The sequence below is a fragment of the Haliaeetus albicilla genome, chromosome 10, assembly GCF_947461875.1.
Source record: "Haliaeetus albicilla chromosome 10, bHalAlb1.1, whole genome shotgun sequence".
Lineage (NCBI taxonomy): Eukaryota > Metazoa > Chordata > Aves > Accipitriformes > Accipitridae > Haliaeetus > Haliaeetus albicilla.
The window spans coordinates 37328728-37344155 of NC_091492.1; the positions used below are offsets into that span (position 1 = coordinate 37328728).

Here is a 15428-nt window from a genome sequence, read left to right on the forward strand (position 1 = left end):
CCACCCAAGCACCAGAGGCTTATTCCAATGCAATACTTCATACTTTTGGGGCTAGCACGGACCCCTGAGATAAGCTGAGCCGAGGTGAAGCAACCTGAGGCAGAGAAGCCCCAGGACCCTCCTTTTCTCCTCAGGCAACCCCCCTGAGCGCCCAGACCGGCTCCTTCTTCCTCCTCCTCACAGGTTTCCCTCAGCAGCCTCGTGCCTGAAGGTGCGGTCGGGGCCAATCAGGACCGTTGGCGGCCGTTAGCGGCCGTTAGCGACCGTTGGAGCCGGCGCGAGGCACCGCCGCCTCCCGGCTGCCCTCTGCCACTCGCCACCGCCGGCTGTCAGCAGGCGAGGGGCTCCCCTCGCGGTTGAGCTCCGTTTTTAGGTGATCTGAGGGCCTCGGAGGAGAACGGGAACCCCCTTGGACTGGGGTTGGGGACTGAGGGGGCAGGGCCACCGCCCTGCAGGTGCGCTTGCACCAAGAAACACCCCGCCCTGCCCAGCCCTCATCAAGACAAAATAAGCAGCAACTTAGTGGAACTAAGAAGAAACTCCACATTTAGACTGGCCCATTCTGGAAGCCAGTAGCTGTCGGAGTTTAACCCTATGGAGAGCTTCTGGTAACAACACCACCTGCCTTTGGTATTTGTTTGGCTTGGCACAAACTTTTGAGTGTAAGGGAGTGTGAGAAACTGCCAGGGAGCGTGAGAGAACGCAAGATACCCAGTGTAGAATGGAAAAATAAGCCATTTACATCATCATGCATCGTTATTTTATTTCAGTTTTGCTTCGTTCCAAAAATAATTAAGGGACATCATAATCAGCAGTAGGCAGGTTAGTGGGTTTTGCAGTTGGAGGCTCCAAAGACGACCAAGATCTCTTGTGCCAGGTGCCATACAAGCACAGTCAGAAAGAGCCTCTGGTCTCAACAACTCTTGGCTTCAGGGTGAATTTCTCATAAACATTCAGGGCCCCAGTCTGACTCAGTACATGTTGAAGTCAGTATTAGAACTACAAGCAGATTAAAAGGAATGAAGACAAGTAAAACAGCTAGGCTTCTAAACATTCCCCCCTCCTTCCCCCAGCATAACATTAGAAAAGATGCATCAGGCAAGAAGAAACAACCTTTGCCTTTTACTCATGGGAAATTGAGGCAGAAGACTAAGTCACTTGTTCAAAGTTACTAAGGCAATCAGCGGTAGCGCCAAGGAAGCTGTATTTCTCCATTGTCCTAGTCCATCCAGTACCTTAACTATTCACTGTCCACCTCTGTCCTCACCTGACCCAATGCAGCCAGAAGCATCATTGAAAGTATGGCTGAAATTCTCTAGCATAGGAGGGATCGAGCACCATAGCCCCTATGAGCTTATGAGCACTTTGAGTCAGTTCTGATTGCTGTAGTTTATGATTTCCTTGGTCTACCAAACCAGAACCACTCCCATCTCAGCAAAGCAATCAAGATCATGCTAAAGAGTTTAAAGCATTAAAAAATACAAGATCAGGTCTTAGGAAATACAGCAAGTGTCTGATCATTTCAAGCCCTGCTTTGGACTGCAGTCAGGATCGGATACTGCACTGAATTGTCCCCTCTGGATATCACAAAACACATCACCTTGGCACAGCATCACCCAAGGTGGACCAGGGTCTTCAGTCTTGTGATGTTAATCGCTATTGTAAGGGCTTCTTGAAGAAGATGCCCAGGTGTCTACATGCTGGTATAGGTCTTGGGTGGTGCTTTGGGCTTCAGCGGTCATTCTCCGAAATTTCTGCAAGTAGACAATGATGAAGATAACCAAGATACCCTGGAGGAAAAGGAGGATGAAGAGACAGAGCTGAGAGAGGAGAGCCAGGCTGCAGTACCAGTACTGGCATGTGGAGATGATCTCGTCCTCTGTCAGATAGGCAATGATTCGGTCCTGCAGGTGAGCTGGGGAGGTACATTTCACATCCCTGTATAAGGTCCGGTTTTGCTGCCACTGGAGCCAGGAGCGCAAGTAGAGGATGTCACAGTTGCATTCCCAAGGGTTGCCCTGCAGGTAGACTACCTGGAGGCTCTTTAGGTTGTCAAAGAGCCCATTGGGAATAGAGGTGAGCTTGTTGTAACCAAGGTGGATAATTTCAGCCGAAGGACGGAAAGCAACTGGTAGTTTTGCTACAGTTAGGCCTTTTGATGTGCAGTCAATAATGCTGGTGGCACACTTGCATGGCACAGGGCATGTGGGTATCACAAGTGGAAGGAAGCCAAGAAGGGACAAGAAGAGAATTCCACTGTTCATCTTCACCTGCAAACACTCCCCTGGTGAGACTGGATGAGGTGGAGACCAGGCAAGTAGACACCACACACTCTAGGACTGACACCACAGCCCAGGTCTTTCGTTGGTTTGTTCTGAGGATGAGTTTCTAAAGTTGGGTGAATTTGGTGTCCTTCACAGGAGATGTGAGAGCTCTGAAAAGAACAGTTAAAAGAGGTGTTGTGCAAATTCTTGGCCTCTCACTACAGGAGAGGGAAGGTTCCTGGTCTTCCAACCCTGGATTTGAGGTGGGATATGAACAGATGGCTACTGGGAGGCTTAGATGCAGCCATCAAATTCATTTTCACTAGTCCTTAGAAGTGTAAAAGAGCTGCTTATATTTTCAGCATTACTGGAGGTGCATTACTAGGGTAGCCAAGAAAATTTTTGTCAAGGAATCAAAAATTAGAATACGAAACTGCTCATGCCTTACTATAGCTCTGAATTACATCTGTAAGCAAAGCTTTGTTCATGCAAACTGCAAGACAAGATTCAGAAATAAATTTACTGTTACCACAAGTAAAAAATAGCCTTTCCAGTTTTGAAAAGAAGTGATAAACAGTCCTTGGCCAGCAGAGAGGGTGGGTGCTGACCACTGAGGGTGGTGGTCAGTGGAGTTTTCCACACCAGACATTGCTCCAGCCGGTGAATAATCTCCTTCTGGAGCTGTGACCATGCTGGGAAACATGGGTCAATGAGCTGTCTTTGTATTGCAGTCTCATGCCACTGCTGAACACATGAGCTGCTATAACTTCTTTAGAAGAACAACTACACATACCTGCAACAAGGCAGTGCTTTTCTGTGCAATCTGTCAACCAAGTGAAAAGGAAAAAAAAAAAAAAAAGAACACAGGGTAGTTTTGTTGACTTACCAGAGTAGTTCAATCCTTGCTTCCTTGCTGGCTTTACAACACAAGAGGAAGGTCTTAAGGCAGTCCAGCCAGTGCAAGAGTGTTTGCAGCTGCATAGCTGAGCTCCCGGATAATGCCCTTGCAGCTGGCTGGCAAGATAAGGGTCAGGCTCATCCTAGGGCCACCTCCCACACAAGGCCTTCCTGCAAGTTTGCTGCATGTCACCAGAAGCTGAGGCTTCATTGAGCAAGTCTTCCAAGAAATGGGAGCTGACACTGCTCGCAAGAACATGTTTGCTGGGAGCGATGCTGGCAGTACTGATAACTGTGATTGTGGGCCCACATGTTCAGTCCAACAGAAACATCACAAAGTCTCAATTGCAAAGTATTAACTCAAAATGCCTTTCAATCTGGAAGGTGGCGTTACTGGTTTGCACCACACTCCCTGAGCACTATGGCCTTTGGTTTCCCATCTCATCAGGAAGACTGTATTTGGCAGAATGGTGAGACCTAGCACTTTGCAGTGTGCTGACCCTGAGGTTTCCCTTGAAGCAGTGACACAAATGTACTACTAATTAGCAGTGGAAGATCTGCTGAAAGAAATGGACTTCCAGTGACCACACTGGTATCAAACGTTGAGCCAAGGAGAAAGATCCTCCAGGCACTTGCATCCTCTCATGATTGTTATAGGGGTAAAATATAACTCTTGGCATTTCACTGTCTACGTCAAAATAAACTAGTTTAGATTCACGGGGAAGATGACAGACCAGGAAAGACAGTGCTCTGAGGGACTGTTCTTTTGATAGCCAAGTGAGTTGGAGGTCTCAACAAGCACAGCTTGCAGTTACTGAGAAAGATTGACCACATCCTTTATTCAGAAGTTGCATTACACAAATACTTGAACAGATAAGTCCAAGGGTCAAAACTACATTTAGATAGAATCTTGCCTTCTCCAGGCCATCACACCTTCACAGACATTTTTCTGCCATCAGCTTGACTCTAGGCATTGACTATGCTCCTTAGGATAAGGCCACCAGAATTATATTGCGAAACTGTTGCCCCATTGGGCCCAACTCTCCATTACCTTGTACTGTGCACATCATACAGAGGAGAAATTATGAACGTCCTGAATGTGCTGATGTTAAGAGAATTTAAGGTGTAACAGCAGAATTTGGCCCTAACCAAGGGAAAATCTCTGATGCTCTAAACAAAACAATTAAGCTTTAAATTTCTAGTAAGTTGGAGCAGATCATTCCAGTTGTTTCACTGTGGCAGGCAGGCAGAGTGGGAAAGAGATCTTAGGCTAACAAACGATCCCAGTTTTTCCTGCAGGGCCTGCTTTCCACTTGGGAGCAGCTTGACTACCACAGGGTAAGTTTGCTCAGCAAACTTACTTTGTCTCATTTGGTGCTACGTTTATTCACAGGCAAGTCATTCAGGCCAGGTGTGGCATGGAACTGATCTACAGCCAGACCCATTCCGGCTCTGCATGCAGCATGGACTCAGCAACGCTCCTTTGGCTACTTACAAAATGGGTTTCCCGGGACTGGATCCTGCCCAGCTGCCCATTGCTGTTTTAGACACAGCTCCTAGGGGAAGTTTAAAGATAGAAGAACTTGAAGATCATCTTGTCTAGCTTCTGACATAAACAGGCCAGAAATCCCATGCAGGAAGCCCTGCCTGGAGACTGCTCTGAAAGAATTAGATAAAAGGAGAAACAGTGACAGTTTTGCTCTCTCCTGCCCACAATATATCACCAATGCTGCTCAAGGGGACTGAAAATTGAACAGAAAGAGGTTGGGTTTTTGAATGTATTTATTTCACTGATCAATTCAGGTAGTAAACATTATTAATAATAATAACAACAATAATCATTTAATAAAATGGGTATGTTTTAAAAGGTTTCATTTTTCTTTGTTCACAATGACAAAATGTTCAAACAGAAATTTACAAAAAAATATATATATATTATAATAACCCAACAGATGGACAGGAAACAAAGAGCCTAGGAATGGAGCAGGGGGTGAGGAAGTCGCGTGGCAGGAGCAAGCCAGCGTTAAAGCACAGCGGGGTTTGTGAGGAAGAGCAGGGAATGCCGTCGTAGAGCATGAAGTGTGGGACCCCTCCTTCTCTGGGGGGGGGAGGCATGCGGGGAGGCAGCAAGGACTGCACAGGCAGGACAAGCACAGCAGCGGCACATAAGGAGTTCAAGCCACGGCTCCCTCCCCAGTCAAGCACAAGGTCCAAGACGTTGTACCGACAGCCCCAGCTGCAGCCTGGGACAGCTCTGCAGAGTGGGACACCACCCCTGCAGCGACTCACTCAGCAGGGCAAATCTTGGCAGAGGCATGGGAATGTGCCTAGGGGTGCTGGGTTGCATATAAGGCTGTGGAGGGTTGCGTGAGGGGAGGTGTTACATTACTTTCCTATTCACACTTCTCACTGCCAGAGCCAAACGGCCAAGCAACATTTGTTCAGGAGTCTCTTCTCTGCTTACTGCGTAGCTCAGTGCAACAGTACAAAACATTCCTCCTTTAATAAACAGATGCCAACTTCCAGGCCAGAGTCAGAATCCCTGGTGCCCCCCACAGTCAGTCTCTAATCCCTTTCCAGGCAGCCCCCAAACTCTGGTGCTCTGGGCAGGGAACCTCCTACATAGAGATGTGATTTCAGTGGCACCACTGCCCCTCTGTAGAAGACATCTCTGGTGCCTCACTCCTGTGCATTTTTCTCTAAGTGCAACTTGAACAATCTTTGCCTGCTGGTAGCCGAAGGCTTCAGCTCTCTGTAGAGGACAGACTTGTGACTATCGACTTGATGGAGGAGCCATGTGCACGGAGCCGATGGAGACTTCCTCACCCAGAGGGACAGGGGCAGATTCACCCTCAGCAATCATGCCTGCCTGTGACCAGTGTACCCTCTGCTCTCACCAGCACACAGCATGTCCACACACAGCCCAGGATAAAAGCTGTCAGCTCCTCTATGTCCACGCTAAAGAGTAAAGGTCTCCTTTATCTTCTAGGAATGAATCTGTTTGAAAGAGGAACATCTCCAGCTGGACAGGGCTCATTTGCAACAGAACATCCTCCTCACAGGCAAGACTAGTGTAAGAAAAGAGGGGACAGGTACTGCAATTTGTTTCCCGTTATGCTAGTATGGATAAAACTGAGAACTCAGCAGTCCTTCTGTTTGGACAGCGGCAAACCAGCTCCAGAAAACCTGGAGGAAGCTCCTGTTTCAGGCTACTCCACTGCTCAAGTAAGCACACCGCACAAAGAAAGGTTCTATTTCCTCCTTAAGCACCTCGGTCCTGCATGTTACTGAAGACAAGCTGAACTGTTCCCCTCTCCTAGGCTGGCACTGCCACTGTCACTCATGAGCCCAATATAGAGGAGAATGAAAGAAAAAAAAACAACCATTGTTGGACACTGCTCTTGCCCAGCTGGCACATTTCTGCCAAGGGGCTTCCACCCTTGCTTTGTCCTTCCACACTGTGCCAGAGTCTCTCCCCTGCCCCTACAGCCCATGTTCTGGCTAAGCAGAGGCTCTGTACAGTGAGTAACTGGAACCAGCCAACCTACTCACCACCTGGACAAGCCCTGATCAGGACTCTAAAGCCCCCTGGGGGAATCAGACAAATGCAGCACATAATAACAGAACTTAGGGCCTGACTATTCCTGGCCAACACTGTGCTTCCTATCCAGGGAGATCTTCTGGGGAGAGCAAGAGATGGAGGAGCAGACACAAAAGGGGAAGGGGACAGAGAAATCGGGCCGGGAGCCAGAGGAGCCAAAGGGCCCAGCCCATGGCAGCACTCCCTGGAGTCGGAGGGAAGAGCCAAGTGTCTCTCCCTCCAACAGCCATGATTCCCTGCGAGCGCGGCAGTGTCGCTGGTGAGGCCTGCCCTGTCAGGCACATCACACTCCAAGGCTCTGCTCTGGCTGGACTAAAGTTAAAAATACTGCAGGAAGCAAGAACAGGACAGAAGCTGCTGCCCAAAGAGTGCTCTTATCTCTGCCCAGCAGATCCACCAGCCTTCCCAGCATAGAGGCAGGAAAAGCCTTGGTCTGGGGAGGGGGAGAAGGGCTGAGTCCCAGGGGAAGGGCAGGGAAGCAAGTGCCAAGTCTGCTGGGCTGCGCTCAGCCCCATGCAGTGACACTCCTGCACCTGCCATGCTGACCCAACACCTGCCTGGACAGGCGGCTTGCAGATCTCTGGTACAAGCCTACAAAAACTGCCCCTTTCCCCAGGAGAAGCTCAGAGCCAGCAATGCACTTGTGGGACTGCAAAGCCTGGGGGTAGGGCACAGCTCTTCATTTGGGGTTGGATTTCAGCCCTAGGGTTTCTACCCCCTCCAAAGCAGTCCCAGCCAAGCACTCTGGCTGCCATGGTGCTTTTCAGAGCAGACACTGGAGACACACTGCAGCTGGATGACCAGAGCTAAACCATGAGATACCCTCAACCCAGCTACTGCAGGGCCCTGGGGTTCCTCTACCAACACCTCCAGCCTGCTGTGGGACAAAACCATGGCTGGGGAGGTGCTTGCTCCCATCATCACCTCCTTGCAGGCAATAGTCAACAACTCATCCTCTCTGCCAGAAAGACATAACTGAGACCAGTAGAAGACGTTTTCTTCTAACCGACCTCAAGAAGCTCAGTCCCTTGCTGCTCAGTGCAAAGATCCTGGAGTTTCTTGATAGGAAAAACAAAACCAACCAACTACACAAAAAACCCAGAAAAACCCAGGCAGGAAACCAGGCAACCATCAGGACCCCTGAACAGGTCAGTGCACAGAGAAACCCCCAGCTCCACCTCTTTGGGCCAGAGCTGGCCCCAGGCTGAGGAGCCCGAGCAGCACAGGTCAAACTCGTGGGAGGGTACGGCTGCCTTTACAATGCTTGTGCTGGCCCCAGACAAGGGGAATGGGGAGGGGGGGCACAGCACCTCAGTTGGGAGTAAACATTTACGTGCATTGACACAGATAGTCTTCAAGTTCGTACACCAGAGAAACCAGGACTTTAAATACCAGAGCATTCCCAAACAAGAAATTAGTACATGGGAAAGGGAGATCTTTTTCTTTTCTTTTTTTTTCTTTTTTAGGATGCCTTAGAGACTTTCCAGGCTATTTTCTTTAAAAAAAAAAAAAAAAAAAGAAAAAAGAAAAGAAAGAATAATTATTAAAAAAGAAATACACATCAGTAAACTGTTAAGTGAACAGCCTCCTCCACAATCCAGCTGACCGCAAAGCCAGCATTGCTGCTAATAAATTAGAGGGTGCGGGTGCAGCTCTTGCCCACAAGTCTCTATACAATAGGAAACCTTTTCTAAACGTCCACAGCTCTTGCCAGGCCTCAGATGGTCACTGGGGGATTCCCTCTGCCCTCTGAGTACCTGCCTCTCACTGATCCTGCATCTGCTGCTGCATCTTCTGCAGCATCTCTTGCATCCGCCGTAACTGCATGAGACAGAGAAGAGAGAGTCAAAAAAGGATCTGTTGTGGCCGGGAGCTGGCGATCTGCACTGGGGGCAGTCCCTTGGAGCTGACAAAGGGATCCCTCAGAGAGTATTAACTCCTGCCTGAGCACAGAAGCTTCTGTATCTGTGGTGGAATGGAGCCACATTTCCCTGACAGAGGAAGCCACAGCTTTCACACCCCGTCCTCCACACCAGGAGCTCATGATGGTTGGAGGCAGGAGTGGGAAGCCCCAGGACAGCCTCTATGGGGCAATCCTGGAGAAACTTCTCAGATTCCAGCTCCAACACCAAGGATGTCCAGGCAGAAATGGGTCTCACCTCCTCATCCTTCATTTTGATCAGCTTCTCTGTCTCAGTGTCCGGTGTTGGGAGAGGCAGGATAGGAATCGGGCTTTCTATCCTGTTGTCCTGAGTCAGCTTGCTAGAGAGATGGAGAAAGGGGTAAAATGCAGTCAGTTGTGGTTCAGGCTTGCTAGCTTTGGTGTCACCATGTGATGGCTGTCACTCACGATGGCAGACCTGCCAGCAATGCAGCAGCATGCACCCAGCCAGGTAGAGGGTGTGCTGGGATAGAGTTAATTTTCTTCATAGTAGCTAGTATGGGACTATGTTTTGGATTTGTGCTGAAAAGTGTTGATAATACAGGGATGTTTTCATTATTGCTGAGCAGTGCTCACACAGAGTCAAGGCCTCTTCTGCTTCTCACCCCACCCCACCAGCAAGTAGGTGGGGGGGCACAAGAAGTTGAGAGGGGACACAGCTGGGACAGCTGACCCCAGCTGACCCAAGGGATATTCCAGACCATAAGACATCATGCTCAGCATATAAAGCTGGGGGAAGAAGAAGGGGGGACGTTTGGAACTATGAGCTTGTGGGTAGCTAACAGAGAAAATCCAAACCAGGCTTACACTGAGAGCAAACACAGAAAGGGCTGATGTTTCTGACCACCTTTTGTAACTGCGTTGGCAAGCTTAGCAGAGACATTTACAGACAATTTATCTGGTCTCCTCTGGCTCTTCTGTGCATGTGCCTACACATATATACAGCATCAACACAAACTATCAACATCCCTAAGGCACCACATGCTTACCACAGTCCTTTTTTTCCCAGGAAGATAAAAACAGGGGAGCAGTTCTATCACTGCAAGTCTGATAAAAAAGCCTGCCCTCACATTCAGGTGGGAGACATGAGACACAACAGGCACGGCACAGCAGCATTGCTATGAGGGCTGGAGGTGCACAGGAGTGCAGGCGGGGGACAGAGAAAGGAGGTGATTTTCCTCCAAAAGTCAGAGGACCTCTCAGTAGGTGAGGAGGGGGTGGTAGTGGCCAGTCTCCTGGGCTGAAACTGGGAATTCAAGATGCCACTTGCAGGCGTTCACCACTTGGAGTCACCGTTGGCTCATTATTGAGTCAATTCCAGCCCTGGAGCTTGGGATCTCCTCTCAAGACGTCTCTCTAGGGAAGGACCCTTTATCCCACTGCTAGAAATGGCCACGCTCTGGTTTTACAAGACTTGTTCACTGGCAAGGAACTAGCCAAGGCGTGAGAAACAGTACCGAAGTTAAGCTTTTCTTAAGCTGAGCAACTGCTTTTTCATCGTGCTCTTCTTTTAATAGATACATAGCCTACCTAAATAGCAGCTGTGACACTTCTCACAGATCTCTAGCATTTAACATAGTTATTTTGGGACTCCGTATTCTCACTGTTGAAAAAGAGGCTCGTCTGCTATGCAAAAGTACTGAGATACACCGTGTGTGAACAGAATGTGCCAACCTGCACGTTTGCACACATGCAGGACTGTTCCTCAGTGAAGCGCAGCCATTTCTGCTCTGCAACGTGGCAGCACAGAGCCACCCAGCCAGTTCAGACAGGAAGCAAAGGGGACGGTTTACAACAGATGAGCCGAGACCTACTTACATCTAGAACTTGTCACCAGTATTTCAGTCACAGAAGGGAGAAGGAAAAGAAGACGTTTCAAATGAGAAGCCCGCAAGCGTTCTCTCTTCTATTTTCTGATCATTGTGACTAAAACCACAGAGAATCAAATGCAATGGGAAGACAATGCAGAGAAATCTTTGGAGACCTGTTAAGAGTCTTACTAATTGCCTGGGCTCTGTTGTCTGAGAAACATCCCAAGGGTCATGCTGTCATTTGGACAGAACTGCAGACTGCAGAATGCCTTCCTTTTTGGCAATGCACATAGCTATCACCCACGAGAGAGATGGTTTTATCTTCTGTTTCATTAGGCTGGATGTATTTCACCCAGTGCTAGGAACAGATCTTCAAAAGAATCTCCAGGCCTGTTTTCCAAGATCTGCATGGGGAATCCTCAGACAAGAACATGGATTCTCAAAAGCATCCCCACCATGGGTTCAGACTGTGGGAGACATGCTTGGATTTGCCATTTTACCTCCCAGTGCCATACCCCAAGCTGCAGCCCAGCATGTCCCCAGCAGACTCACAGTCTCCTGACCGACAAGCTGTTCTCAGAGCAACCCCAACTCTGCAGAGAGTGAGACACCCCTGCCAGCTCCGGTTGAAGCGGTGGGGACCCACCTGGTCATTTGCTGGATGCACTGAGCTCGGTAGTTCTCATAGTGGACATCGCAAGTGACATCCTTCAGGTCATGCATGTGCGTCCGGATCAGCATGTTCCGCAGCTTCACAAAGTCGCAGTGTGCCTGGTTTTCCACTACAGAAGCAACAACAGGAGACAGCTTGGATCTCACACCTCACCAGCCCTCTCCAGGGAGCTCCTTCTCACCTCCCAGCACCCAGGCTGGACTAAAACTCCCCCCTAGGACTCCTTCCTCATCCTCCCCGCAGCTCTCCCCTGCTACTGCCTGGGGCTCTTCCCCTGGCCCTGGCCCAGGCCTCGATGATGCTCTGTGCTTCTTGATGCTGAGGCCAGGCTGCTAAAGTCACTGTGTTCCCAGGACTTTTTCTGGGTAAGAGCATTAATTAAGCTCATACAGCAGAGCCCTGAAAGAGGATGCTGCTCCCAGGTACATGGGATGTCATTGTTATAACCACAGTGAGCACAGCCTGTGCTGGAGGCAAACTGCTCATCTCCTCAGACCTTAGGACTGATCGAAAGGCCTCTGTAGGCAAAATCAGCTCCTGAGAGGCAAAGCCATGAGCAGGCAACGGTCTGGAGAGCTGAAGGGGCTGCTGTTACCACAGGGAGCCAAGCTCCAGGCAGTGCTGTGGGACTCTGCAGGGAAGCGTTGTGCTGGGTAGCTGGGTGCCTGCCGTGGTGATCTCCATTTAGCTCTCTGCAAGGCTGAGGAAAGCCGGCTGTGTCAGGCCCAGGGTTTCACAAAGTTGATCCCGCTGCCAAATGCCAGCACCCTGACAGGCACAGCCCCCTCCGGAGCCAGCAAGAGAGCAGAGCCAGCAGCTGGGCAGCCCAAGCAGCCGGCACCAGCCCACGAGTGCACACAAAAGCTTTTGGGAGCTAAAGCTGCAAGACCTTAAAGCAATGCGCCAGCATGGGGGAGTCAGCAACAGCAGCAAAAGCCATTCCAGGGTTATTCTGCCTACGGGCTTTATGAAATTTCTCCCTTTAGAAATGAAGAAAGTTAGAGACAAACACATTGTGCATCAGCACACCCTCCAGCCCAGCAACTCCAGCACATACAGGAGCGGCAGCAGAGGAGGGAGTGCAGAAGGGTTTATAATTCAGTTTGGCTGAGGGCAACGGCTTCATCTGAGAAACTAAACTGGCAATGCCCAGCCTCCCCCCTTAATAAGAAGCCATATCCTAGTGCATTAAAGCTCAGGCATTCTTGCATTCACACTGGAGCCTCTCTTCTTCAGTCTGTCATGGCTTCAGAGGCAGAGTCATTGCTACACCCCCAGTTACAGACCTCCTGAGCCAGTCCCAGTACCTCTGTCTCTATACCCTACCTTGTTCCCTGCCATGTGCCAAAGGTGGCACAGACAGTCACGCCAGTGCAGAGGCGAGCTCTCCCCTGCCACCCCTGTTGCAAGTGCCTGCCTGTCCTTCCCCTGTCCCTGCCTGCCCCTCGCTCACAGTGCTGGCTCCCAGGCACCACGCTTACCTTCCACAATGCCCCAGGGGTAGAGTCGTCCACGGACTCGCTGGCCTTTTGCCTCCACCACGGTGTTACTGCCGATGACAGCAAAGGGAGCGCTCTCCTGGAATGAGAGGCGTCACTGAGCCCAGCTCAGCCCAGGGCTGCCCATGGATCCCTCCCACAAGGACCAAGCTCAGGTGGAGCGGTACAGGAGGAAGGTGCTGGTAGGAAAGGCACAGGGACATCCACACGTGCCACAGCACAGGACACCACAACCCAGTTGCAGAGAAAAGCCTAAGGCACTGGGATCTGCAGGCAGCCTAATTCCCAGCCTGACCTTCTCAGCTGTCCCGAGGGAAGCTGTGTCTCTGCAGGTGCCTGCATCCCTTCTTTGAGGGGAAGCTCTACAAGGAAGCCAGAGCAGAGAGGTTGGGACACTAAGCAAGTGGGACAATGTAGGCCAAGAGCTTGTCCAGGCAGGGATGTACAGGCTGTGCTCCTCTCTGCTCAGAAGGGAGTCAAAGCCCGTTCCACCTTTCTGACAGGAGAAACAAGGCCATACTGCATGCACACACAGGACTGGCTCAGCTTGGGAGAGGGTCAGGCCTGGGCTGCTGGGGCTTCCAGACAGGCCTGTATGATCATATTGTCTCCCCCCATGCAACTAATGTGTCACAGTGGTGCCTCATCACTCACAAATCACTCCTCCTTGCTGATGGCATCACTCAGAAATTGGTGCTTACAAATTCTGTACAACCCAGCCTTCATCTTAAACATACAGGCTGGGGTAGGCTGAGGAAAGACTGACACTGCCTGGTGGGAGAGCAGAAGTGCCATGTCTTTGTGCCACACTTGAATTCATGGCACCAGCAAGGACTTCAGCACCTTCTCCAGGCCATCTACCATGTGATGTATAGGCTGTCCCCTGGGTATCAGTAGCACAGGCCTTTGGCACACACAGGGCAGCTCTGGCTCCTTCTGGAGCAACCGACATACCCGTGAGCCTGACTTCCCAGTCCCCTGCTGAGCTGGTTCCTTACCTTCAGCTCTCTGTCTTGCTGCTTGAACTCCTCATCTTCATCAGAGTCACACTCAGGAAACTGGTACACTTTAATGCCAAATTTATCAATCTCTTCCCGGATCTGTGTCCACACAAGACAAAAACAAAAGGACACAACACTGAACAATACAGAAATGCTGGGTATATTCCCTGTTTGTGCTACCATGGGTTTACTGTAGCCTACAGATGGCAAAAGGATTTGATGTTTCTTCTAGAGCTGGCCTCTCTGCAGACACCACTTCCCTTCTCACAGCAGAGCACTGCTGCAATTAGATTTGCGGGTACTGTGTGTATCTATATAAATATACATACACATATGCTATATACATATATATATGTATATAGCACATCTCCCCTCCCTCCTCAGCCCATTGCTGCTACCACATCAAGTATACCCCTGTAGAGACAGAGCATCTAACCCTCTCTTTTAGCTTCCGGATCTCGGAGGGGATCAGGCAGTCGGCTTTGGCAATCAGGGGCACAATGTTGACCTTCTCATGCAGAGCCTTCATGAACTCAACATCCACAGGCCTCAGCCTGCAGCAGGAACAAGGAGGGACACTGTTAGCAAGGACACACTGGGCAGCTCCCCCTCCAGCCTCTCCCACCCACCCAGCACAAAGGGAAAAGGACAGCACTGTCACAAAAGCCTGTGGCAGCACTGGGACAGCCCTCAGCTAAGGCTGTATCTTAGGGAAAGCTGTCTCAGATTTTAGCTGTTGAAGGTCTCACACAGACACAGGCTGGGTATTTGCTCTCTTGCAGGCCAAATACAGCTCAGGCCATAGCCCAAGGCCCCACTCCAGCTGCCCTCCACCACAGGCAGCCAACACAACCTCTCCAGCTGCTCCAGTCTAGGCTGGCACACAAGCCAGCAAGGCGCAGGGACTGAAGGCAGCTAAAAACTCCCTTTCCTACCCATCAGTCAGGCTTAGCTAGATGGGAAGATACAAGTCTGTGTGGCATTATTCTGATTTCCAAAACAGGCTGTAAGGCCTGAGGGAGATCCACTCTGCCTGATCACAGGCAGTCTGTCATGACAGCGAGGGGGAGGGAGATGGTGTGATGCTCAGCTGAGGGAGAGCATCTGGACGGCTCTTCTCCTGTGCCAACAGCCCTGCCAAGGTACAAGCCGCTACAGGGCAATCCTGGGGGACAAGGGTCTTCCCTCTGGACTGAGTCACACCCCAGCCCTGGAGTAGGGGCTCTCACCCGTGCCCAAAGGGTGAGATGAAGTAGAGGCAGCAATGCACTCGGTTGTCCTGGATGTTTTTCCGGTTCAGACCACTCTCATCACGGAAATACTGTTCAAACTGCTGGTCGATGTAGTCAGTGATGGGCTTCCAGCTGGGAAGGTAAATTCAATCAAAACAAAATCATGTGTTTAACAGGACAGTGTCTCCTAAGGACTATGAGGCAGCATCATCCCCTTCCCACTTCCAGACCCCCTTCCTGTGAAGCACCCACAGAAAACAGACATGGCCAAGGACTAGGAGGAAGGCAGCGGTGGCCTGCTCACCACTCAGTGTTGTTAACAGCATCTCCAAAGCCTGGTGTGTCCACTATGGTTAGCTTCAGCTTGACACCCTTCTCCTCAATGTCCACCGTGTGCTTGACAATCTCCACTGTCTGGTTGATTCTCTCTTTGAACAGGAATACGTGAGTTAAAGCCAGGCAGTAACACTGGGATGCCCACTCACACCCATGACAAGCCGGCTCCCTC

The 15428-nt window shown here is 50.4% G+C and overlaps 2 protein-coding genes across 5 annotated transcripts in view; both read right to left on the reverse strand.

Moving 5' to 3' along the window:
* Window positions 1-737: 737 nt before the first annotated feature.
* GP1BB (glycoprotein Ib platelet subunit beta) lies at window positions 738-4799 on the reverse strand. The gene is made up of 2 exons (XM_009923521.2): window positions 3151-4799; window positions 738-2434 (listed from the first exon to the last, which is right to left on the reverse strand). Exon 2 carries the CDS (start codon window positions 2262-2264, stop codon window positions 1650-1652), a length of 615 nt encoding a protein of 204 aa, XP_009921823.1. The 5' UTR covers window positions 2265-2434; window positions 3151-4799; the 3' UTR covers window positions 738-1649.
* A 126-nt stretch (window positions 4800-4925) lies between these two features.
* Window positions 4926-15428, reverse strand: part of SEPTIN5 (septin 5) — a 48090-nt gene continuing 37587 nt past the window's right edge. For all 4 annotated transcript variants that reach the window (XM_069795028.1, XM_069795029.1, XM_069795026.1 and 1 more), the window contains 8 exons: window positions 15225-15348; window positions 14918-15052; window positions 14125-14242; window positions 13686-13787; window positions 12670-12766; window positions 11162-11297; window positions 8922-9024; window positions 4926-8583 (listed from right to left, as the gene is read on the reverse strand). In XM_069795028.1, the coding sequence (XP_069651129.1) occupies window positions 8527-8583; window positions 8922-9024; window positions 11162-11297; window positions 12670-12766; window positions 13686-13787; window positions 14125-14242; window positions 14918-15052; window positions 15225-15348 (872 nt within the window). In that variant the 3' untranslated portion in view covers window positions 4926-8526. The remainder of the gene's footprint in view (window positions 8584-8921; window positions 9025-11161; window positions 11298-12669; window positions 12767-13685; window positions 13788-14124; window positions 14243-14917; window positions 15053-15224; window positions 15349-15428) is intronic.